General features: G+C 42.3%; 1 protein-coding gene across 1 annotated transcript in view; it reads right to left on the bottom strand.

Moving 5' to 3' along the window:
* Positions 1 to 1117: 1117 nt before the first annotated feature.
* RASGEF1C (RasGEF domain family, member 1C) overlaps positions 1118 to 26760 on the bottom strand; it is a 27540-nt gene continuing 1897 nt past the window's right edge. Inside the window, exons 2-13 of the mRNA XM_009707914.1 lie at positions 26670 to 26760; positions 23943 to 24080; positions 18372 to 18584; positions 16151 to 16225; positions 12568 to 12663; positions 11365 to 11467; positions 11184 to 11263; positions 10455 to 10550; positions 5176 to 5271; positions 3699 to 3822; positions 1581 to 1653; positions 1118 to 1142 (exon numbers count right to left, since the gene is read on the bottom strand). The exon at positions 26670 to 26760 is cut by the window's right edge and continues 56 nt beyond it. Coding sequence (XP_009706216.1) covers positions 1118 to 1142; positions 1581 to 1653; positions 3699 to 3822; positions 5176 to 5271; positions 10455 to 10550; positions 11184 to 11263; positions 11365 to 11467; positions 12568 to 12663; positions 16151 to 16225; positions 18372 to 18584; positions 23943 to 24080; positions 26670 to 26760 — 1210 coding nt within the window. The remainder of the gene's footprint in view (positions 1143 to 1580; positions 1654 to 3698; positions 3823 to 5175; positions 5272 to 10454; positions 10551 to 11183; positions 11264 to 11364; positions 11468 to 12567; positions 12664 to 16150; positions 16226 to 18371; positions 18585 to 23942; positions 24081 to 26669) is intronic.

Below are 26760 nucleotides of genomic sequence, written 5' to 3'. Positions count from 1 at the left end.
CTCATTAATGACAAATTCTTTAGTGCACTCATTCTAGTCTGAAACCCTTTGTCCTTTTAAAGCATACTGTGTAGTTTCCAAATCCAGAGCAATCACCCCCCCCCTTCCTATTCTCTTAGTATCATGTTGCAAAATAAACAGTACTGTATTAATTGGAACCTGACCAATTCTTTTCAAATGGTAATGCAGTACCGTTTTTCTTTAAGTGTGATAAAACCCTCTAAAAGATGCAACTCAGCATCATCAAAATTAGGGAACACACTACATACAATAAATAAAGTTGAGTCCAGAGTGATTTGCTTCTTCAGTTCAACTTTGGATGTGGTGGGGGGCAGTGTCTAAGCAATACCGTCTGCGCCCTTCTCAGATCTGCCAAGATTCACAGCAAGAAAAGCAACAACAGTGGTGAGAAGAGTAACTAAGCAATAGTCATACTTCAGATTGTTCTCTGTAAAAATTCATGGGGTTTGTACAACTGTCCCATGCTGCTGTGGTCTATTACATGATATACATGTATACAGATGAGTCAGTGATGTCAATTTTCATTCACTGGAAGCTTATACCTGTAGCAGTCAGCGCTTTGTTCAACAAGGCTGGGGGACTGCTTATGTAAGATTAAGTTCTTCTTTCTTCATTCAGCAATTAACCAGATTGCTGCTGTGTCTGTGTTTGATTTAATTTTACAATCCTCAGAGGGTTTAAAGAGCTGCTGTCTGAAGCACCTGCTTCTGAAGTATTCATGTGTATTTTTTGCTTTCGTTTTTTTATACTTTTCCGTTCTCTTTTGCAGTACCATGGTTCTCCATGCTCCTGATTTTCTTATATTTTTCTTCAGAGGCAAAAGTTACAGTGATCCTGACGCAGTTTGGGCACAGCCACAAATAGTCTGTTTGTCCTTCCTCTCTATGTCTCATAGTTAGAAAAGCATCATTGTGCACACAGTTCTGTTGATTTCAGTGGATGAATCCAGTTCATCCATCATGTTAGGCAGTCAAAAAACCCAACAAAAAACTCAAACAAAAAATTGTCTAAATCCCAAACAGGCATCTTTGGAATCAGTAGTGCAAAACGTTTGCGGATTTCTTTTCCTTGACCTACTGCAATAATCTCTTAATCTTCAAGTCTTTCCTAAAATAGTGGATCTGTAAATTTAAAGCATAACAACAATGAAAATAAGCAAATATAAAGGTGCTGGGTTGGTTTGTTTTTGTTTTGTTTTGTTTTTAAAAATATCATTCTTTTCAGATTGACACTTACACCAACCCATTATACATCTCTTATAAGAGATGTAAACTGTAGGAAGATCCAGTTAACCTAGGGCATTTTTCATCTACACCAGGCTTCTTCTGCATGGGTACAGCACTGTACAAGTGCACAAGTGGAGGGTATTCTTTAAATGGTGGATTATTTGAGATTACGGTTAACTTTTATCAGTGCAACCTCAGCTCTGTAGATTAATCTTAGATGAAAAAGACCTCCATCAGAGGTCACATTTTAAATGCCAGCACTTGACAAGCTTTGACTATCAGTGCAGCATTTTGGACGTACTTTAGAAATGAGCTGATAAAATGAGTGGTTACCTTAAGGATTTCCACCTGTCTTTTTCTGTCTGGTTTTCCGGACTTTCACTTTCATAGGAAGCCAGATATAAACCTGGAAAAGGTAAGTATGTGTTATTCCAACAGCAACAGTAACCTCCTATCTCTCTGCATTCTTGTGTGTTCTGTATTGTACCACACGGCAAGAGAAACTTTAAAACTTTATGGTCCACCAGGCAGCTGGTCATCAGTAAGACACCGATGTTTAGCTCACATGTCTACCTTTGGAAAGCTGTTAGGTTAATTTTGATGGAACAGTAAAGGAGCCCAGAGTTAAAATATGTTAGCGTGACCTTCTTATAATGATATTAAGCAGTTAAATGGCCTCTGGTTTTGCATATAGAGATCTGGGCCTATTTACTCCATCACAACACTGCTGCCAAAGTGTTATATGAACATTAAAAAAGAGAGATAGTGAGAGCTGACAGCTAAACAAATAAACTGTTAAAATTTAAGGATATTCTCATCACTTAACACAACTTTATCTTCCCCAATCTTTTTAAAGCCTATGGGGACATGGTATCTTAAATGGATACAAAATGCCGTCAAGGTAAGAATGAGTTACAGAAACCAGAGAAGGAACACAGTAGAAGAAAATAAACAGGTCTTTTTTTTCTGCAAAACTTTGCACTGTAGGATGCATTTTATAACACCAAAAGGTGTCTAGGCTCTAGAGTCTCCCCTGCAAAAGCTGGCGGTGCATTAATATCTCACTCTCTTCACAGATTTTTTTTTTTTTTAAAGTAGGCTGTGATTTGCATTCACACATATTTCCTCATTTGACTGTTTTGCGATGCTTTAATGCTGGAACCATCTCAGTATTCAGGTCTGTGCTACAATTCAATTCCATCTTAATATTCAAGTGTTGGCCCACCATTCCATCACGCTGTGACAAAGCAAAGTGTAGCTGCATTTCACATACCACTGTTCCATCTGTGTAATTTGTTCTCCCACCTTTTACTCAGAGCAGGTCTTTCTGCTCTGCACTTCCCCTGGGTAACAGGGCAGGCCTGTTGTGGCTTCTGCAAAGGGCATCTCATGAAAACAGCATGAATACAGGGCAGGGCATGAGAGAGAAAATCTGCAGTTAGCAGGTTGAGCTCACCCTTTTTTGATCCAGCAGCCTGAAAAATGTACTTTTACCCCTGACTTTCACTTCCTGTCCCTTTAGAGCCTAAAACCAGAACAAATGCCTCCATCCTATCTCCTTTCAATACATATTACTTTAATCACATTAATTATTCTATTTTGGCAGTCATTCTTCTTAGGATTTAGGCAGGATTTTTGAAGCAGTATTTTGTGTTCTGAAGTAGTCTGTGAAATAAAAACTGTCTGCTCTGATTAACTTGGATTAGTACAGAAAACTGCCTATAGAATAAAAGAAAAAATAAACCCAACATCATTATAGCTTATGGGAATATAGCTATAGACAATTCTGTGCGTGACAAGGTACCAAGAGGCAACTGACACAAACCAGTATGAAATGACACAGTGTAACATGCTGGATACCAAATTGAAGAGGACAGATAAGTATAAAAAGACAATCAGAGAAATAATTTCAGCACAGGGCCTTCATAGCTACAGCTTTAATTACTAGAAAAGATTCTCTTAAAAATTCTTTTCTGTAGATAACGTATTTCTTTGCTGTAGTGGAGGAGGTCAGCTGGACTACCATCACCCTGGGCTGTGTTCACTGAAGAGATGACAGCGTTGGTTTGCGGAAGAGATTAGTTCTGGCTCCATCAATCACAGAATGAGTGGCAGAGGGACAGCTGACATTCATAGCAGTGCATGACATGGCTGTGTGGCCTCTTTTCATCATGATTACAAAAACAGGGCCACAATGGCAACTTCCTAGACAGTCCCTTACAGAGAAGTTATGGACAAGAGAAGAGCAATCATGCAGCAGCTTCATGAGCTAGAAGGTCATATTTGGAAAAAACATGTTGACAGACTGGGATAAACAAGCTGTGTGACAGGAAAGCTAGGAAAGAACCTGGACTAGTCAGTGAGAGAGAGCACCAAAGCGTGGATCAGGGTGTTAATTAGTAGCGATGAAGAGACATATTTTCAGTGATTAGAGATTGTACAGAGTCTTACCATCTTCAGTAAAAATAGGAGCAGTATGCAAGTAGTGGATGATGTTGGGGTCTTGTTCAAAGGGACATTCCACTTGCTTCCATGTTATAAATTCTCCTACTTGTTTAGCCAGTTCCAGAAATTTCTGTAAACATAAAACCATTCCATTCAGATATAGTAAGATTATCTTGCTAAAACAACCATGTCCAAGCAGAAGACTGGGATCCAGGATCCCTCATGCTGACCACACAGACATTGGGAGAAAAGAGCCTTGCATGTTTTAGATGGGTACATTTTCACAGGTCATTCATAGGGGAAAAAGAGAGGAAAGGGTGCACTACGCCGCTTCTTACAAGCCATCTCAGTTTGTACTTAAATGAAAATGTATCCGTGAACAAAGGTATGGGTTACACATATGTATTTAAGAATAGAGGACATAAACTTTGATGGAACAGGAGAGAACAGAGTTAGATATAAATTACATAAAGCGGAGTGACTCCAATGCCTCACAACTCTTTAGGCCTTCTAACAGTTCTGATATAATTTAAAGCGATGCCAGGCTCAGTGTTTTATGCATTACTCACTATCTCACAATGCCAATAACTGAAGGAGAAATTTAATGCAACCAGAGTGATGCTGAAGAAATGATTTACAAAGAATTTGAGAGCTCAAGAGCTATGTTCTCATTGATACTGGGCAGTTCTTTTGGAAGCACCTCATCTCTGCCCCGCCACCAGAATGCAAGAACACCACCATCGCAATGCATAGCACAATGCAGAACACCTGAGTGCCTGCACATGGCAGCTAGCAACATGTTGTACTAGTGTAAAACCTTCCACCCCAGCAGAGAACTGGGGCTACTCAGGGTACGTGACTAATACTACCTGGTGCCAGGGCTGTGGGGGAATATAAATCCTTCTACTGCATTTAATAGAAGTTCTTCTGTGTAAAACCTACAGGCAGGAGATAACACATTTGAATCCTTACATCAGCTGCATGACTTTTACCTCATGGACACAGTACTCTATATGTAATTCTGCTTGTATTCTAATATTTCTTTAATGACCACAAGTAATTTATGTCTTACTTTGCCAAGCCTCTTTATTAAAAATGAGAAAGGGCTAAAAAGGCAGATAAAGTATAAAGCATTTTATACTGACTTATTCATGTGTGTATGCAAGAAAAATAGTTTTCCACGTTTTCTGAAAAAGTCGTCTTCCCCTTCAAGCCATAAGTATAGCCATTTATACTGCTGACACTGTATTTCTAGCAGCCAACCTACATCAAGCAAGTTAGGATAATCTGCTTTTAATGTTTATATAAAATATACATATTAATTCTTTTAAAAAACATTCTGGGACTGGTTTAACCTTCATGCAGTCACTTGAGATCATCCATCTTGGCATCAGTCTTTGTTGGTCTGCACTGAAATTGGAGGCAAATGGTCTCAGTGCTATCGGAATGGGATTATCTATCTCTAACATGCTTCAGATCTTACTTCAAAGTTGACATGTCCATTTGGAAGGCGATTAGCACATCCTTCATTCAAAAAATAAATGTCTTTGATCAATAGGCTGAAGAAGGGGATCACAATCTGTGAAGAGAAATGAGACAACTATTATCTTTCCAGTTCAGTATTTTCTCTGCAAGAAAGAACTACTCAATCAGGAGAAAGGAGAAAAAAAGAAATATTAACTTTTCAGTGTGCTATGCACTTAGAAACCAGTACAGTGACAGGCAAGCAAAAGGGCAGTAGGGTATAGAGATACCTCCAGCCATCAGGAGAACGTACGCTGAAATAAATATGAACTGAACACAATGTTCACTGAGCAGAATAACATGAATAAGAAAATGCTAATAACCCAGTTTATCATCAACAGCATCACTGTCTAATGAGAAGATCAGACATCAAAGAACAAAATAAAATTGCAGAACTCTTCCCTTCTCTGTTGGGTCTTTATAAGAAAAGATACTGAATACAGAAACCGAGCAATTTAAAGACGACTGGGAACCAAAGAGTCAGTATTGTCCCTGAACAAGGAAAGACAGAATAAAATTTGATGACCAAGGACTTGTCTACAAACAGTTAATCCGGAGCGGTTTCATTTTCAACAGCTCCATGCATGGCTACCTCTTGAGGCATGTAATTTCCTTTCTGGTGCCTGATTAGTACAACCTGCTTCTCCAAATTAACCTGCAGACAGTAGGATTGAAAATACTAAGTTAGTTGACGGGAAACCGCCAACAGTAGCCAGAGAGATCATCATAGCACTCAAAATAAGCCCTAGGCATCATCCAGGGCAAAGTGGCATATAGCAGTGATCCAAGCCTTCTCTCTGACCCATGAGAGTCAGGTCATAATTTGCTATAGAAAATGTCTACTTCTAGGCAAGACTCTTGAAATTAATGGAGTTACAGCAGGGATAAATTTGATGCCAGATGTTCTACAGCAGAAAGCAGTAACAGTGCTCCTGAAGTGCATTCCCAGCACTTCAGCAGAGATCTAGAGTACAGCAGCCTCCCTCTGGGTCCTCTTCTGTCACAACTCAAAGGGAAAAGAAAGGTAATACAAAGGATCAGTCCACGACAAAGCTGACTCCCAGGGCTGTGGGATTCGATATTCAAATCTGAGTCTACCCACCTCTTCAGCAGTGGTACTGTGATAGAAAAAGGCTACTTGGAGGGTTTGAGCTGTAAGGTCAGCAGCCACCTTTGTGAGCATTTTCCTGTGGCAGCAAGACCCGTCTTTTAAGGCGCTAAGTATAAACGTCATCACCATGAACTTAAAGGAAAGCACATTCCACAGTAGAGTGTTCAAATCTTTCCACTGGCCTATTTGTAAATTAACTGGACTGTAGGTTGTTAAGTGTGCACCAAAGGTAAAGTGCCTTCATGGCATGCAAGACCAGCCAAGGGAGCAATCCTTTACTTAAGTATGTAATGTCATACTGCTATTCCATCTCATGCTGTACATCAGCTGTAAGGGGATATGAAATGGACCTAGAACAGGACTGGCAGCTGTTATTTTCCAGTCTACAGCCTTCATGATGCAACAGTGAGTGCAAGCAAGTCATAGACATGAAAACACTCATTGAGGCAAGGAGTCTACAAGCCACTACCAACTCTTGCTGTGAAAATGGAAGCCAATTTCTGTTTCAGCTAAAATACCACATGCAGTAAACTGCTAAAGATCGGCATCTCTGCTGGCTTTTTTATGGGACAGCCATAGATAAACTCTGTAGTGTCAGTGCAATAGCCATCAAAAAGCCTGGACTGACACTCCAAGAGCCACTGGCATTATCCTGATACATCCCACTGATATGATACAGGAATGGAAACAAAGCACAGCCTAACCCCCCAAAATCCTGAGCTGTCCTATCAGGATGAGGTGGAACAATTTCTAGTCAAATTGAGCTAGTTGTGTTTCATTTTTAAATCATCCAAACTAGATCAATCAACCTGAGATAAAGAATACAATTAAGTCTATGCGGTCTGTTTTCTACCAAAAGTGATAACTCTGTAACCAGTGTGGTCTTGTAAGATGGAAAGAGACAGAGAGCTGGAGCCAGACACAGATCCCCAGCTAGAAATTACTGCCGGGTTCTGCCTGCATATGTTTTGCAGGCAGATGCGAGCTTGTTCTGCCCTGCTCCACACTGCCTGAGAGCTAGGTCACCATCATTAGTGGTACTAAACATAAACGAAAAGCCTTGCTGAGAGGGAAGGTATATGAATGTGGGCTCAATGCCATGCTAATACAGCTACAAAACCACCAGTCAGCTCAAGAGTGTGAGTAGAGCTCGTTCTCATCTGCATCCGAAAGGCATCAAAGACATACCCTAGGATACCAATTCTCTACCCATTTCCAGGGGATTTCTGTCTTTGAGTCACCATTTATTTCCCCAATAAAAATACGTTACCCTGTATGTTTTGTTTTCCACATTTCTGTAGTAAAAGCAACAGAAGTGGATATAGTTACATTCTAATGTTGGCTTCAATCCAGGCACTTTGCTAGTATAAAATCTGGGTTAGTGCCAGAAACTCGTATTTCACTCCCTTTTGATTCCCGCTCCGTGCCATCCAACCCACCCACATGCTGAAGGACAATTGCCTCCTGCAGAAAGAAGAAAACTAATGAGATCAGACACGTTCTTCCACCATAGTATCGGGCAGCAACAACACGCAGTACCGCACTAGACATACTCCCAACATTTCAAAGCCAAAGAAATGTCATTAGCACAATGCAAGTTTTCCCAGTGGAACAACTTAATTTTGGAGATGCCATAGGTCAGCTGGCTACACAGATAAAACCAGACTTAGTTCCTAACAAGTGTACCCCTCTGAATTCTGCATGAAACGTCAGCCCTTGTTCATTACCAGTTCTCTCACCCTGCACTTCGACAGGTTTATTTCTGCCGCTGTATTGCACCTCTCAGCTTTGAGAGCAGCCTTGTCGTGCTTTTTTACAAGCCTGCTCCTGAACAAGTAACAAGTAGTTATAACTATACTGTTTACATGCTGATAGAAGGGCTGGATTACAACAGTGAGGACTGAGGTCAGGGGATCCTCCATAGGTATATCAAGACCCTTCTCCTATAACCTGTGCTGCAGTCTTGCATGAGGACCCTGAGGATGAGGATGGAGTGGGTGATAAAATCAGGCAGTGCTCGTTGTGCCAGAAGGCCAGTGTCACATGGGGTTTGGATAAGATGTGTGCACAGAGACAGAGTCAGAGGAGGGAGGGTGTCCCAGGTCACCGGCTCACCCTGTCTCCCTCTGAGGATATAATTTAGCCCCTGAGCTGTGCTTCTGTTCAAGTGCTGTGCAAAACTCAGCAGCCAAGGCAGCAGCCCTGAGGAGAAAAGAAAGTAACGTTTCTGGTGAGTCTGTCAGTTAAATATTAGCTCCTCTGAGCCTATAGGCAGTTTTTCTTCCTGCGAGACATAGCCCACTGTCTGCTGGTCTGCGTCAAGAGTGCTCCCTCCAGAGCCCCTTCCTTCTTAAGCAGATGGACTGAGGCCTGAAGCCTCCACCTGTGCTTCTGGGGTGGCCACTTATCGAGAAAAGGGGTGGAAGGATTGCGATCTCCAACTCTTGTAAGCACGATTCACTTTGAAGATAAAAATTTTCTTCAGAGTGAGCTTTCCTTCAAGTTTGCCAAGAAACAACATAACATGTTCTATCAAAAAAGTGATCATGTTCTTTCAGTTTTATTCAAACTCATTAAAACAAATAACTGATAATCTTGCTTATAAAAAGAAACAAAATTCCTTAATTCCTACAGCAAAAATTACATGACCTGCTGTATGTGACACTGTAAAATACCCAGAGTCAGTAGCTACCAGATCATATCCTTGAGCATTTTCTTGAACTAATGTTATCTACACAAGAGAAACAGAATATGGGCTTTTTATTATGTAAAAGAGATTCCTTTCAATCTAATAACCTCTCTGCCCTCAGTCTTACCCAGCTTGGGGTAGAGATATGACAGTGATTGCTAACTTCCACAGGAAATTAAGTCAAACAAGAAAGCAACTGGTTTGAATATATATGATGGTTGCAGAAGAACTAAACTGTAGAAGCTTCTCAGACTGACAGGCCCTCGCTGCGGTGTGTGAGAGTTAGAAGAATTTCTCTGCCAGTCGCAAACATCCAAAGCCATCATCTCTTCTTTGCACAGAGAAGTGCTTTTCAGAACAACTCAGCATACTCCCATTGCAGCTGAGTCAGCCTGCAACCAGATGCTGATCTCATTTCACTGTAAATGCTGTGAGATTCCATTAGCTTCAGCAGATTTACATCAAATTTACAGGGATGTGAGATTAGCATCTGCCCTGGCTCCTCTAGAACGAATACTAAATTCCATATTATGCTTGTTCATGCACTATCTACTTTACCTTAGCCATGCTCTGCGCAGAGATTACCTATTTATGACTATGTGCAATTGCAATGTTAAACATACACTTTTTAATTAAAAACAAAAAAAAAAGATAATTGAATGGAGAAATAAGAGAATTAACCAGAAACACATTGGGGCACAAAACAGGAGGATCCTGCACTAACATCTTGTCAATCTGATTTTTGCAGCATCAGTGACATCTCAAAAAGCTACGTATCTGGCACAAACACTGAGAAAATACTTCAATTCTTGCTCACAGAGATGGCAGCAACAACCAAATGAAATGAAAATTCACAAGGACAGAATTTCACTCCAAATTTGCTGCAATGGATTCAGACCATACTTCTTTCCAGGACTTGTGGTAAGTCATCTTTATCTAATGTAAATGGAGAAGCATCTCATCTCCGAGTGCTGTGTCCTTTGCTCTCTATCTCAAATCGCACACTACACAATAGGGGCTTGTCTGCACAGAGGCCTGGCTGGCACCGCTGTAACTAAAGCACAGTTCCACCTGGGCCTGCCAGGCTGATGCTCCATACCAAAATAAAAGTAATTTAGTCTGGAATACCTGTTCCATCAGGTTTATCAATCTAAACAATGTGAATTTTCCAGGATATAGAGCTGCTTGCAACAAAGTCTTCCATACTGTGTGTCCTGCCCTCTCTAGCTCCCCAGTGTCTGAGAGCAAGCCCACAAAAGCCCTGTGATCCATTTCAGACCTTTCAGTCACATTTCCAATTGCATTTAGCAGCGCACAAGCCTTGCATTGGTGACCCATGGAAGGGAGGACAGTATTTGCATCAAGTCTTTGAGCCACTGACTCTCAGCAGCAATGCACACCATCCATTTAGAGATAAATGGGATGTGGTCACACCTACCTTCTCCCTGTTGCTGTGTGCGGTGAGGGATCTGTGAGCAGCCCCCCGCAATGCTGTTCTGTAGTTATAGAAGTTACCAGTAGGGTCCATCTGGTGCTAGACACACAAAAGACGACATGTTGGTTAGAAAGCAACCTGGGTCCTCTGAAGACAAGTTTACCCTCAGTTGTCGCAAACCCTGCACAGAGCCTAGCCTACATCTTCAAAAATGTACATACACACAAAACCCCATGAACCAAAGATACGATGAGAGGGCTACAGATCACGACTGTTCGTACCTTTGATTTTTCTAGGAACAGCTTACTGAGCTTTTATGTGAAGAATAAGGACTGCATATTTTATATATATGCCAAATCCTGGAACCCTTGATACAAAAACCAACCTTGGGCCTTGTTTGCTCGACATCCAAGATATAGTTTTGGAAGCTTTACACTCAGCGTTGTGTCCATGGCCAAACAAAACTGGCATCAGTGGAAGCACTATGGCTTGCATACAGGCTGACATTTTTGGTTTTGTTTTGGTTTGGTTTTTTTTGTTTGTTTGGTTCGTTTGTTTGTTTTTTCCCCCCTCCTCCTATTTATTTGAGTGCTCTGATTCCCGATTCCCTTCTACATATCAGCAGCTTCACACCTTCCTCACTACACCTGGGAAACTTCAGCCAGAATCTGGCCCTCTGCCTGTGAAACATGTCTGCAAACATCGCATAGCACTTTTTTTTTTTTTTTTTACCTCAAGAATGAAAAATTTGGCTGTTTTCACTTTTGACCAAGTCTTCTTTAGCCTGGAAACCGGACTCATGTTCATTCCAGCTATGAGTGAGAAAGAAGAAAAGAGAGCCATGGATAACAGTCGGGTTTCATTTTTCATCTGTGACAGCTGATGGAGAGACCTGGCTAGAAGCTGTACTTACAAATGATTGCCATCAGTGAATTAAAATTCCCTATGTTAAAGCACTCTCGGGCAACATCAATGAAGAATTCGATGACTTGTGCTCGCTGTTTCTTTTTTGCAGGCTGCAATTAAAATAAATGCATATCTGTAATAAGCATATGCAGAATTGGAGGGCATCTTAGGCATTTGATCCATACATTGCATGAGTCCACACATAGCTCACGCCATCTGCTACCAGTCACTGGCCCTAATTCTCTTCCAGCAACCCAGTGGATTCTGGTGACTGGCAGTCTCTAAAATCAAAGCTTTCATTGCAGTGACACAGAAGAAATTCACGGCAATTCCCAGGCTCACCACAGTTAATGTCTTAGTGCTGGAACAGGCAGCCCCAACAGCCCTGAAGCAGCTCAGCTCCCTGCTGGCCTCCCTCAAGTCAGTGGGCACATGAGCACAGACTTTCCTAAGGGCAGGATTTCACACCCATATAACCACAGCATCTTTGTCCCAGAAAGACTTTGTTTCACTGCATTAATCCCGCTCCCCGCTTCTGGACCTTCTAGCAATATGGCCAGGCCAAATGGTAGCTTGCATTTTAAATCCACATTTTAATTGGAATGGAATCACCCCACCTTTTCCAAAGATGATCTTCAAATGGTAGTTAATGCTTTTGAGTCACAGGCTATCTAGGTTGTTTATACTATTACTATTCCTTCCTTCCACGCCTTTTCTGAAGGAGAAAACATTCATTTCATTTTGATGGGGCCAAGTTAAACAAACTAAAACCACTACCAAGTTAAAAAATGACTAGTCACAGCTACAGTAATGGGCAGCAGGACAAAGAGCCATGCAATGGGAATTCACGTGCACAACAGAGCTTTAGGATGACAGATAACAAATACTGTTCCACTAGAATCTTTTCCAGCAGAAATCTCATAGGATAATTCAAGGCATTTTTTCCTCTCTTTTTCCCTGCAGGGTTCATTATTCCACACTGTGCTCCTACTACATCAAGAGAACAGCGTATCCCCTGTGTGTCACCAGCTCTGTTTTGCAATATGTTTGTCATTTATCAGGTCGCTTCTACGAGTGCAGTATTACTAAAACTTACCATCAGATGCTTAGCTAGTCATAAGAAATAAATCCCCAGGTTTGCCTAGTAATGTAGAATCTCAAACTGGTACTTCAGGCATGTGGTAAAACATGCCACATACTTTTCACTTACCATGCAGATTTCTGTTGCTACAAGATAGCAGAGCCTATTGAACCATTTCACATAGGCCTCAAGGTTACTCGTCTTCTTCTGTTCACTGAAACAAGTCTGAGGAGAAAAAAAGCACAGAAAGACATGTAACTGTGTTTCAGTTAGCTGCCTGCTAGCTAAGATAAATACTACATAAAGGTAATTATTGGCCACATCTCTCATGCACATGGAAGACTGTGCATTAAGGGCCCCTTTCAAAAAGTCAGTGGGTGGGTGGGTGGCTGGCAGATGCACAGGGTCTAGCTGAGCGTGTCACACCGCACAATTCACACTAGTGTCTAGAAAACAGCCCCATTTTGCCTGTAGCAAGTGTTCACCAACACAGTCTGCACTGACCCTTGTTCACTGGGCTATTAACAGCCGGGCCACTGCAGGATTCAGACAGCAACAAGAAAATGCAGAAAAAGTAAGACAAGCACAGTCTTCCACCACATGCTCAGTTTGCAGCTTTGATTCCAGAACTTCCTTCACTTCAGTAAATGCAATCACCCGCAGACCTTTTCTGGAGGGGAGACACCAAAATTTAGTGAAGTGAACAAGAGATATGCAAGAGAAAACACAGTTCTAGTTGCTTCTTTATGGGAAAAAAATATTTCCCTTATTGAGTTTTCAGGATAATAGGCTCTCTAGCGACCAGCTCTGTCTTGATGGCTGCTCTTGAAGAGGTCACCTACATGCCAGAGATACTTCACTGATAAGAGTCATTACAAGAAGCACATTTTTCACTTTTTTATATGAAACTTAAAAATTCCCATAACCGATACAGGCTGTGGGAGCAGATACTTGGCTGAACTCTTCCAGTTCCTTTGACATCAACAGATAATCTGACTTCAGCAGGGTGACAGGGCAGTTCACACAGCCTGAAGATGTTGCTTGGGCTTAGAAGAATTCAAGTCCTTTTCCCAGCCCTAAATTCTTAGACTGTCCATCTAGGACACACTGCTCTCTAGAGTTCACGTGATTCATTTGAACATTCACTAACATCCACTAGAGGGTATCAGAGAATACTGATTTTTTGTTTTATTAAGATGATCATTTCCCCCAGCTACCTTAAATACATGCCACTAGGAAGAAAATCACAATGCATAAACACAGATCCATTAATGTCAATGGGATTACCCACATTATGTAAGTTAAACAAGTGACTAAACTCCCTTAAGAAATGGGGCTTAGTGTGATTCCCAAGGTAATTCAAAGAAAATATTCACCTGTGATTCTGTACACAGGCATGTTTAGAAACAGAAATCACAGCACCATGCTATGGAGCAAATCTTAACAAGCCTGAAATTCCTACCCACTTTATGAGTAGACTATATATACAATTAAAAATATATTTTAAAAGCATCTCAAAAGTAAATGTCAGCAAGCAGCATGTAAATATCAAACAAAACAAAGGAAACCCAAAGCAGCCAATCTACCCACAGCAGTTGCTTTTCACGCACTCTGTGGTATTTCTTGTTCCCTGTTACAGCAAAAAGTACACAAAACCTAGGTTTTGTTCTGAATATGGTATTTCCGTCTCAACACTGCTGTCCTGTGCCAGGGCATAAGAACCACAGCTAATACCACAAAACTTGTGAAAAATGTGCAACAGTTAAAGTTGAAACAGACTGCTTTTTAAAGGTTAAGATTTATAAATGGCAACAATATTTAGCACCTCCCTAGCATCTTCCATCTGCAACTCAGAGTGCTTGATAAACATTCATAAGTGAAGCCTTTTGAAGCCCTCATGCAAGAAAGATGTTTAATATGATCTCCAGCTGGAGGGAATTCAGACCAGAGCCAATTCCCTGTGGTTAACAGGAGTGCTCTTCATGGGTCGGGGAATGACATACCATTCCACGTAAGGATCCCTCGGCTATACCTTACCCTGGTGTGGAGGCTCTTCTAAATCATCACTGGGGCCTCTGGTCAGCCCAGGCAAAGGGTGGAGAAAAATTCCAGACTACCTCTGCTTTCAGCCGCCTTGTTGGCTTGAATCCCAATAATTTGTTAGTGCCGTGTCTTGTGTGAAAATGTTTCGGCAGTTTTGCTTTACTAAGTAGATCCTCCTGAGGGAAGACATTGCCTTGAACTTAAAAGGCAATGCAGTGGTGCATCCCTGCTTTGCGCCTGTTATTTTCATTTGAAGAACATGCATAACTGTCAAATAGCTTGTCATAGTCTGTCAAGAAGATTTGCTTGGATTTCCCATCCCACCATTATTTTAAGGCTCTCCTCATTCTAATCCTTCCCATCCATCTTAGCTGATGTTTCCTTACATCTACCTTGTAAGCTCAATTTCTCTTCAAATCTTGGTGGTGTTCTGTGCTGGCCCTGCATTTGAAATTCCAGATACAGCTACAGCCGCTGTGCGCACATGAGTTTATTACTGAACATTCCCTTCATCCTCTTAGCATCCCTTCCCCTCTATGGCTTTATACAATTTGATTTCAGTCATTGTTGCCTCCCTCCCATTCTTCCAAAATTCACTCAAATGTAGTGCCCTCAGTTGGTCTCTTCCATTTTACTTCACAACAGATATGACAATTGTTCATTTTCAGTCTTGTCCCTCATGTTTGCAGCAGGTTGCTGAAACCTCACTGTAGCTGGTTTGATATTTCATGTTTCTGATGCACTTTTGCTACCTTGGGGTTCCTTCCCAAAGAATGTGATCAGTGCTCAGAATACTCGAAACACCATTTCTGCCTATTTCCCTCTCCCAGAAAGCAACTACAGAATCTCCATAACTGCAATAAGAGAAGGAAAAAGCCCAATGTTGCACTTTTTATTCATCCATCCATCCATCTTTTCACCATTACAAGCTATTCTGGTGCTCTTTTGGCAGCACTGCAAACAGAGGTCTTCCTGTTGTGTTCAGCATCCAATGATGAAATTCTGCCATTGATGTATGATCTCAGTGGGAGCCCATATGCAGTTCAGGGGAAGAATTTTCCACCCTCTTTCTTTTCTGGCAGTATGTGAAATCTCCGACTCTCCCTCTCCAGCCAGGAAGCCTCTTTCCTTATTGAGGCACTGAAATGCCGCTTCAAACCCCGCTGGAATCAGTGGAAAAGCTCCAACTGGCTTGCACAGACTTTGGAGGAAGCCCTGATCAGGCACTCCATTCCCTGCGGTGCTTTGGGTTAAAAGCTATTGTGTAGAGAGAGAAGAGTATGTTGATTCATGACGCACTGACTCATTACTGTGGTGTCTGGGCACACATTATGGGCATTACATCACGTCCAGAGTCTTTGCGCCTTCAGCGCTGGGAACAGACATTCCCTGGTTATGTACAGCCACAAGCCATCTGCCCCGGTCAAAGCAGGTTAGGAGGAACAAGCCAGAAAGCAGAACATCAGGGTGCTGGCCAGTCTTGGGCTGGGACATACTCTCACCAGGAAGGAATGGCAATGACCTGCCAGTGAGAGATCTACCAACACGTCCCATCCTTGCCACAAGAATACAGGTCTTCAGTTGGCCTGGTCCTGGTCAACATGTGCCCCATGTGCCTGCTCTTACAGATCTCATCACGTTCATCTAGAACAATGCAAAGAAATCATACCTTAGTGCCATCCAGAGGGTCTTTATGTACAAATGCCTGCACAAACTCCTCAGGTCCAATGTGACTTAGCCTTTCCTATTAGGGGAGGGACAGAGAGAAAGAGAGAGAGGACGAAATAAGAAAGCACCCCAGAATCTCTTCTGTTTCTCTTGGTAAGACACTCCCATTATCTGTCAGCTCTGAATGGTGTTATTGAACTGGTAGACAGACAGCCAGCACCAGACATTAAAATTCATAAGAACAATTAGAGTTATTTCAGCAGAAAGAAGAAAATAAGAATAAATAAGTCTCATTACTGACAAGCCACAGTATGAGCCCTCTCCACTGAGCAGATAGAAAGGTGCTGGATGCACAAGACCCCACTCTGGGAGCCAGCAGACTTCAGTTCTGTGCTTGGCGTGGCCACAGACCTGATGTGGTCTAGCATTACTCAATAGCCTTGTTTCCCAGCTGTTAAAATGGCAGTAATGCTGTGATATGGTAACCACAGCAATCCATTGCTTATCTGCACACACTCTGACCCTACTTCCCTACCTAGTGAAGCTCAGGTGATGCCCTGGGGTGGTGGCTCTGTGCCACTGGGGAAGGAAGGCATTGAAGATGCTTGTCCTTACACTAAAGGCATTGCTTACACTGTAGAGTGTCCCAGACATTAACCAAAAGAAGAGTAAATAAAGCTTCTAGATCTCTCTTGGTAAAAGACAGGACATTTCCACGAGCTCCTGAACAAACCTGGCAGTTCCAGCCATGCCACTGGCCTTCTTAATAGGCTTTTCAATTCCCTTAAACATGTTTATGAGAAAAAAATATTTTCAGTAGGTTGCAGGTTGCAAAGATATTTCGGAGGAGGTATTTTGGAATTCCTACAGCCCGAACTTAGGACACTCAAGTAAGAATAAAATCAATGGTAGTTTTTCTTAAGTGAAAATTTTATGGCTACTCCCATGCTATTTCTCTTGGCTTCTCACCTTGCCACTGATAACTGTATAGGACTCTTACTAACAAATAACTGTTATTAAATAAGTAGCAAATAATCCTTACTAACAAATAAACATCTGACAGTTTTAGTGCAGAATAGCTGGTGTACCAGACGTAGTAAGTAAAAGAGAAGGTAGAGACCACTGATGACAGTAAAGTAGAATGAAAACCTCTGGCTGCATCAGTTTTAAAAGTGCGGTGGTGCCTTGGTTACAGGGAATCTCCCCTTGGAAGACAGTTGTACTGTGGAGGAAAAGAAAAGCAAGAGAAAAACTCCCAGCAAGATGACTTCTACTCTCTGGCTTAAGCTATATAAAGCAAAGAGAGCCTAAGTTTCACATTCAGAAAACTAACCGAGGTGAGAAGGTGATCCTACATTTGGGGTTTCTGAGCTATTCCACATCTTGATAGATAGAATATCAACTACCTTCAGAATTCCCAAGGCTAATTCCATGATATTCACTCCAATCCACAGTCCATTTCATGGGTTGTGTTTCCAGCCTTCCTCTCAAGGATGAACACTGTCTACAGGAGGACAGGCAGCAGGGAATCATTACAGCATCAAGAGAACTGCAGATGGCAGCAATGTTTTGTGTTCTTCTGTGAACATCCAGGAGGTCTACATGGAGGACCTGAACCTGGGAGAAAGGTGTGCAACACAACAGTCTGTCCAACATCTTGGTACTGCAATTGGAGCGATTACCATCAAAATCCTGCTTGAGCATGGACTGCAGTTCAACGTGGGAAACAGCAGGACTTCATGTGGGTGCTATTTGCACACCCTTGTATATCCATGCACAAAGTCCCAAAGGGAAGAATGAAAAACACATCAGACAACTCAGATGCTTTGTGTATCTGTAGGAACAGATTTGAACTGTTAAAATTTCTTCCAAATTAATAAACGGGTTAATGACCAGCCATTTTAATAGCACCTTCAGGTTGTGGGGCTCAGAGCACCTTCCAGAAGTGAGAATGCCTTGATCTTCCTGGGACTATGATCTACATTTCAGAAATAAGCAAGCTGAAAAAGTGACCCGCTCCAAGATGCGCAGGAACACTGATATATAGCTTTCTTCCCAAGCATCTCTTAACCTGTCAAACCCTGAGTCCTGCTGCAGTGCTGATACAGCACAGGACGTGCTGCAGCAGTGCAGGCATTTTTGGGTTATGTCTGGAATACTTAGCAGCTGATGGCTTAAAATACTATCTCTGACTGCAGAAGTTGGGAACCATTCCCACTTACCAGCTCCACATGTGTCAGCTGCTGAGCCAGAGTGTAAGGGTCACTGCAGACGCTCAGGATTTCTCTCTGAATTGATGGAGGTTTACTTTTAAAGGCAACCAACTTATCAGAGACAGCAGCACTGATCTTGACAATCCCTTCTTGCCCATGGCTGAGGGTTGCAAGCTTCTGATTCAGGGTTTGCAAAAGCTGATTCATCTTTTTCCAGTAGGCCTAGAGAGACAGGGAGAGACAGAAACATAAACCACCCACAAAACTTGACAAAGGAGTGTTTTTATGGTGAATTTTGTCTTCTGCAAAATACTCCTAAACCAGCAACAGGTTACCAGTTTCTTTTCAACAAGCCTATTTCAGAATAACCAGTTGGCTTAATTACAGTTCTGTGCTTGGACTACAGAAACAGACTGCAGTCAAGAGAAGAGGCAGGCAGGACTGGTCCGTTGAGCTGGCACTGATACTCCCATATTCCTGCTAACACCAGGATCAGAGGAGAGGTAATGCAACAACATGAGTTACTGCAGCTTTCTGGAGCACAACAGCATTTGGTACCTATCCTTTATGTCAGCTACATGTTGGCCAAGGACTCTACCTGTTAGTGGTGTCTAGTTAACTCTTACTTATTAGGAATAAGAAATGTTTCTAATGCTATTCTCGCCATCTTTTTGAGCTGAAAGCAGCAGAAGCATGCTGCTACTTGCTACCCAGTTGGAGTGGTCTGAGTATCGTGTAGCTTTGAGTATTTAATATCTAAAATGTTAATTGCTACTGAAGGAAGCTGATATCATATTCCAGTCACAGCCAGGTGCTCAGCAGGATGATCATTACTAAGTTGCTCAGGTTGTTCTCAGAGCTGGAGCAGCTCTTTACAGACAGTGATGGGAGCTGCTGGCCATGGAGGATGGACAGAAAGAAAAGTCTTCAACTCTTCATGACTGACAGATGCAGACATCGTAAAACTGAGGTAACTGGTCAATGGGCTCTAAATACAAGGATTAATTGGAAATGTCCTTGGGCAAAAGCCTCACATGGAGCACGAGGTGTACCCTGCTGAGGAACATGGCCTCATGGGCTTTCCCAGCCAGAGAAAGGCGCATCAGGCACTGATGCAATGGGTACTTGCTCAATTTCAAAGAGCACGGTCACTTGGGAAAACAATTTGCAGCCTGGTCTACTCTTCCAGCTCCTCTTCCAGCACAAAGTGGAGAGATCCTCTGGCTGCTTACAAGTGGAATAACTTTTTGCTCCCCATCCAAACAGAATTTAGTAATGTCAAGTTGCCAGTAACATCAGTTTGTAATCTGTCAGTGTGAAACCAGAGCTGGCAAGGAGCCCACTTCTGTTACATCTGTACTGCGCAGCAGATGTACACCCTGGCACTCTCCACGCAGTCCACATCATCACAACAGGGACTTGGCCGGATTGTGCCTTCCCACAAAGACCAATACACACCTGTGTCACATCCCAAGCTGGACACAGCCCAAGTGAAGTCTTGGGAAGTACTCCTGAATCCCATGGTTTAGATCCAGCCTTCATCTTCTTCAGAGTTTTGTAGACTTTGGATAGTCTTCAGTGTTAGGCATTGACAGCATTCATGTTCTAGATGTTTAAGGTACCAGAAGCCAGAGTCAGTGCTCTTCTCACCTACACAGGATCCCATCTGCACACTGGAAGTAGCATCTCCTACTACTTCACAGTGAAGAATAACATGCTTACATCTACCCTGCTTCCATTACAATCTGAGGCTGGAAACCTTTAGAACATACCAAGCGCTTCAACTTTTGCTGTAACACTTTTAACTTTCATACAGCTTTTCTAGAAGAAGGTTTCACATTGCTGAGGAACCTCTCATTTCACTCAAGGAAGATGCTTTCTTGAGCTGGACTGGAACACGGGCCAGGTAAGCAGGGTGTAGTCAGGCTTTTTTCCAAAACAGAGCTGCTAAGTCCAAAATGAAGCAAGTACCTAGAAGGCAGGAGGGACTTGTCTTGGAGAATGACAACACCTGTTCCAAATAGGAAGGAAATCTCACAGAAAATTCAGTGAGGAAGATGTAAAAATAAAGAATTGAAATAATTTTTAGAAAAAAAAAATCTTTGAGTTTTCATCTGTTCCTGATGTACACTAGCTCCAAGGAAGAGAGACTACTGGCTGCCTTCACGTAAATCCTCATTCAAACAGATGGTCACATTTTTGATTTACAAAGGCTGTCCTGGACCCAAACTACTGACCATCATCTAAATATTTCTCCAGTTTACATCCAGGTGTGTTTGCAAATTTCAGCATATCTTATGAAGCTCTACGAATAGAATGTTATTTTTTAGTGGAAACTCAAATAGTGACATATTTGGTATTTTGTGAACATATTTTGTAAACAGGGGAATTAATTTAGGGAGGTGTGGGGGGGGCAGACACAGCACTGAAATCCAAGTTTTCTACTGAACATAAATCATTTGGCTAAAAACATTTTAGCTGAAAACCCAGTTCTCTTTCAAAAAGGCCATGTCTGTGCAGTATCGAATTCTTCACTATGTGGATGAAAACCCAAAAAGCAGCATAAAATTGCCTGAAAGACATGCATATTAGCCAGTCTTTCAATAAATCCTTATCAAGAGATCCAGTTTCACCTGGTTTTGTAGGGAATATGGCACAAAAATGTAGATATAGACAACAGTAAACAAAGACTCAGGTAAGCCAACCACCTAATAAAGAATGAAATAAGAGACGTACTTAATGGACACAAAAAACCTATTCAGAAATTAGAGCTCTTGAAGGGACTCACTGAAAATTGGTTGGGTGCACTCTTGCCTAAGAAGCTTTTCTGTGCATGCTGGGGGAGAAATTAAAAAAAAAAAATCCTGCTTTTGCCCTTTTAAAAGCATTTCCTGCCTTCTTTAAACTATGTTCACTAAGTGAAAACAACATTGTCCATTACCTTCAACATGCTGGTAATTATCCTGCCACAAAGTGACCCCCCATTGTACAGGGGCTGCATGCTGGACTCTATCAACCGATTTCACTTCATTGCCACATTAATAGTCAAAAGAAGCATACTACTATTTAATATTTAAAGAAAATGTTTCATTCTTAACTGGGAAAGTTCTTCTGAAGACAGCAGGCCTCAGCAGGTGGCTTAGGAGCTCAAATTTTAATTAAAATTTCTAACTCTAAATGCAAATCATAGCACTTACTAAGAAATGCTTCTCAGCATGGATACCTTTATAAGCACATCACAGAGCCTTTAGAAAGTGGACTCTACAAAGGACAGGAGCATACACTGCAGAGGAAAATCCTGCATTGACCTACATGGACCAGATGACCTCAGAAATCTTTAATTTCTACGATTCGCAATGGGAACAACTTTCTTCCAAACAACTAACGGGCATCACTGCTCTTTTGTGCTGTCCCTTAAAAAAGGAAATTTGCATTTGTAGGATATGAGCTGTTTCTTAAATTAATTATTGATTTTGCTCAGGCATCATCACTTGCAATTACAGTGCCTAGTAATATTTGAAAAACAATGATTTGAACCTAATCCAGTCTGAGGCCCCCCAGGGCACCCATAAGCATTGGTACACAGCTATGCACACTCCAGAGCAAAGGTGTGCAGCGCTTGCTCAGGTTAGGCAAACAAACTATTGCTTTGTATGCAAAAAGTTGATTTTTAGCATTTATGGCTCTTCACCAGGACAGCTACTGCTTTTAAAGAGCACTTGCAAAGCCCCTGTTCTCTGCCCTTTTGTCTGGTTCCTTCTTTTCAGTGGACATGATATTGTTGGTTCCGTACCGGTTTCTCTCACTTCCGATGCTGAAGAGCTCCAAGGCACCTTTCTTGGCGGTTAGCAGGAGCAAGTTCATTGCCTCTTCCCCTTGAGGGAACAGTTTTCCTGCTCTGGTCAATGGAATTGAGGCCACCTTGGCTCTTTCTGAAAGTCCTTTGTGTTCCCTTCACCTCCATCAACATGTCACGCAGCTTCCCCTTCCCATCCCTTCTCTCCCACGTGCTGGTCAGCCCAGCCAGCCAGTCCATGCCAGCCTACAACTACCCAAAAGTGCCAGCGGTGATGCCAGCCTAGCCCAAGAGCAGCTGTTCCATTTCTCTCATTTCACATGGGTAGGAGGGTCCAATTTAATGTCTGTTGTGCTACAACCCTGCTAACTCCTCTCTTTTCTCCACCCCTCTCTTTCTCAGCCTCACAGGTATGTGCTTTTTGTTCTACCGAACTGCACCCATCTGTAACCTGAAGCCAGGCCTTGATGCAGCCAATGGAACTGAATTCTTCCACGTCCCATGGTTAACCTAGAAGTAATTAGAGACTCTCTATGTACTGTTTGCTCTTATCCTTATTATTTTCATGGACTTTGTGGTATTTTTAATGTTTCTGAATCAATTTATGGGGTTCACCCACCTGAATTTGCAAGCAGGTCTTCCGGAGACTCCATTCACTGTGTCCTACTTTGCCACACACATGGCTCACACATTTGAATACCAAGACCATGCAGCCATCTAGACTGAGTTTCTGCCCAGCAGGCCACACACTGCTGTCTTCTGCCACTTTAATGCTCCCAGAGAAGCTACATGTCCATAAATATTTGTATTTCCTTTAAACGTAGGGATTGTCCCTTGCTATGTCACCATATCAGCCAAACAGGCTGGATTCAACAGGAGCTACCTCAGCCCATAGATCCTGTGAACTTTGATGGGGATTCCAGTGGCATTAGTCAAACTCTGAGCAGGGTCTGCTGCTCTGTGCCTGCTTGTCTCCTGTCTGGGTCCTTCCTTTACAATATCAACCAGCTCGAGCATAGGACCTGTGAGTTCTTTTACACAGGACAGGAAGGAGTAAGCCAACCCTTGTTAGATTCACTAATGAAAAAGATGACAAAATGCAAAGATTGTTTCCAAAAAATTACCAGACCGAAGACACGTAAAGTAAAGGAATGGAAAGTTAGATTTTGGCACAGATGATGAAGGACATAAGCAAATGGAGAAGGTGAGACAAAAAAGGATCATAAATGCCCTTAGAGAAAGGAAGCCTTCATCAGGTACCTTCAGGCAACTGATAATCTTTTTCAGCTTCCCAATGCAATCACATGACAACTGGTTGCTTGCTCCACTCCTCATTCACTAAACTAAACATCCGGGAGCGGTTCCTGAGACAGTGCTGTGCCAGGATGGTTGGTCTCAGGTCATGATACTTCACTCCTCTGCTAGACTATAACTTGGAAGATCACACCTCAGTTGCTATTTGAATTGTGACCACCACATTCAGTCCAGGCTATCCCTTCAGATCTTCCGTCTGTAAAATGGGAATGTTATTATCTTACAATCTGATGTGCAGTAGATAAATTCCACCGATCACTCTGACATGTCCCCATGTCACTGCCACCTAAACTGAGAGATGTGGCTTTCAGGGAAGCTTCTACAGGTTTTAACCGTTAAAGGAGAACAAAACTGTAAGAGTATCCAGGAAGAGGCATGGAACAGAATGTAGCAAAACGAGGAAAATGAGAAACCAAGTGGAAAAATGAACTTCACATCTCCACGCAACATCCCAGGTCAGACATCCTCACCTCATCACACGGGGCTATCCTGTGAATCATGTCTTTCAGATGGCCAATCATCAGCTCTTCCTGAAAGTCATATGGGAATGTCTCTGTCCACTCTGTCAGCAACTGTAAGATTTTGGGTCCAAATTTTCTGATCCGAGCCTGAAATGGAAACCAGAATGATGGATAGGAATTGAAATGTGTTTACTCATTAAAGTCTACCAGCAAATATGTATGTCACTGAACGTGGGGCCAGATTTTCAAAGAAGGCACTTATGGTTGCACCTGCAAAATCTTCACACATGCAAACAAATAGTGTGGTGCACAAATGGTAAATTTTGGCATGCAAAATATACCAGAACTTAGATGCATGCACAACTGTCTGTTTGGCATGCACATTTAAGTATTCTGCACATGCAATTGGCCAGTTCATGGTTGGATGGACATTTTGTTGGTGCAACCTTTATACCTTTTTTAAAAACATCTGGCTTTTTTGCTGATTTGAACCATATGTTCTTCCCTTTTGTACTTACAACCCTCCTACATTTTCATCCTTCCCTGAAAAATTGATTGGAATGTATTTCTTGACCAACAAAAGAGGCGTTTTTTGCTTCTTTGCTTTCTGGCTGTATAAAAAAGCCGCTTAGTGACCAGTGGCAGATGTAATATGAGGAAGAAAAGAGGGACAAAACACCAGCACTTCAGTAACTTTACCTGGGCTACTGATAATGTTGCTCTCTTCCCACATGAGCTCAAGGTCATGATAGGACAAGGACGCCCATTCACATAACACACAGCTGATGCCCACTTTACTTTTGGTGTAGATTTATCTGAGGATGCAGCAGTGGGAATAGTCAGGAAGATATGGGGTAAGGAGGGAAATGTGGGGAATGGCATAATTGGTGCATTAGTGTTATCTCAAAAGACGGCCAGTGCGGCTGCTTCCAAAGCTTTCATCCTCCGTTATCCAAGAACATGTGAAAAGGAAATTGCGTTAAACAACAAACTTCATTTTTATTTACAGAAAACACAGACCAAAACAAACAGCCTTCTTCTGTATCCTACGTACTGTAGCTAAAGCATACCCTGTAATCAGGAAAAATTATGCTCTTGAGCTCCACAGCTCTCTGCTTTTCAACCAAGGTGGTTAAAATGCATATTTCAGCTTTCCAACAACAACAGGTTTCAATGAACCACATCTCTAAAAATAACTGCTGTCAGCTAGCATTAAGCTCACGCTCAAAGACCGGCAGGTGGCTGCTAAAGGGAAAGCTTTATTGGAAACTACAAAGGTCTGGGGAGACATTTGCTCCAGCTGTGTAAACTGCTATTACGAATTGAGGGAGAGGACTTTGTGCAAGTCACAGGACACAGGGGATGGGAGGTCGCTTGTTGTGCAAGGTTTCAAAGTCAGCCCCACTCTCAGGAGCACAAAATCAGCTGTGTCCCACCAACTCTGTGTTACTACAGGCCAGTCCAAAATGCAGATTCACTTCAGGCAGATAGAGAGACCTTCATAATAAAACCGCGTTTGTAATTTCTTTCAAAGTTTAATGAGCAGCAAAACTTTGCAATGCTCACATTTTAATCCTCCTAAACTTGCATCTGTCACAGCACTGGAGAACAGAACCCATCACATCTTAGAAAAATTGTTTTGTTTGGTGCACCTCATCTATTAACACCGACTGTATGGGCAACTCAAGTACCAGCTTTCTAAAGCAGCCTGGCTGATTGCTCTTCATAGTGAAGGCGGAGGTCCTGTTAGTAATGCAACTGGTTGCCTGGACAAAAACAAGGACATGTGTTCAGACCTTGGTGATTCAGTATTTGATGCCAAAAACACTGTTTCAAAGCTGGAAAGGCTGATCTTGAGAATCATTTCAGAATTTGGGGGCTTTTGGAAAGCTGCAACTAATGCACGTTCTTCTCCCCTTCACTGCACTGAAGGTGCATCTTCTGCTTCAGGTAACATGCCGGATAGTTCTTCATCAACAGTCCGAGGAGAGCTTGGGTGGAATCCAGCGCTGAATAGGATCCAGTGAGATCTATCTCCACCACACTGTCTGTGGGACTGCCAGAGGATGCACATGTGTTGTTACACACTGTATCAGTCTGCACAGTCCCTGGGGCAAAACAGGAGGAGTGCCGATGCAGTAACAGTTTGGATTTTCTGTTAGCTTGTCACAGCCTCACTACTGCTTCAACTTGTTCCTGGTGCACCAGACAGCGCTGCTCCGCAGCACAGCTGTGCAGATGATCCATCAGTGTCAGCAACGGGAGGTTAGTGTGTAGTGCATGCTGTTACGTAGCATTCGAAGTGACAGGTAAGGCCAAGAGGAAATATTACTGTACCAGAAGTAAGAAAGCAAAAGGGCAGAGGCACTAAGTAAAAAATGGGAGAGTGGTGTGTTGACATTCGCAATTGACAGTGTGTGAGGTTTATGTCCTACCTCCTTGCATCCCGCAGGCTTCATGAGAGCCTTAAAGAAGTTAAGAAGGAAAGTCACCTGGGAAGACTGAGACAGGGAGAAAGGGAAAATTAGAAGAAGATTTGAAGTGACTAGTGCCTGGAGCATTGCTCTTGGACATGGATACTAGGATGCCTCAATGTCAGGATCTCAGCGGCAACTGTCATACTTTATGAGAAAGTTTCCTTCAATTCAAAGGGAGGCAAAGGACACACACCAGAGCCCCAGAATTCTCTGCCCGTTCAAAATACCTCACCTTTTTCTGCTGTAAAGATAAACTAACCTTGTCCAGCACGGGGTCGTCCAGCCGCTGCTGCTCAATGCACTTGTGACAAACTCGGGACAAAAGCTCATGGGGTTCGATGAAGAGTCTG

Source organism: Cariama cristata, unplaced genomic scaffold, assembly GCF_000690535.1.
Source record: "Cariama cristata isolate BGI_N322 unplaced genomic scaffold, ASM69053v1 scaffold14109, whole genome shotgun sequence".
In the NCBI taxonomy this organism is placed as follows: Eukaryota; Metazoa; Chordata; class Aves; order Cariamiformes; family Cariamidae; genus Cariama; species Cariama cristata.
Note: the sequence above shows the minus strand (reverse complement) of the source record. Positions and strands in the feature narration are given on the sequence as shown.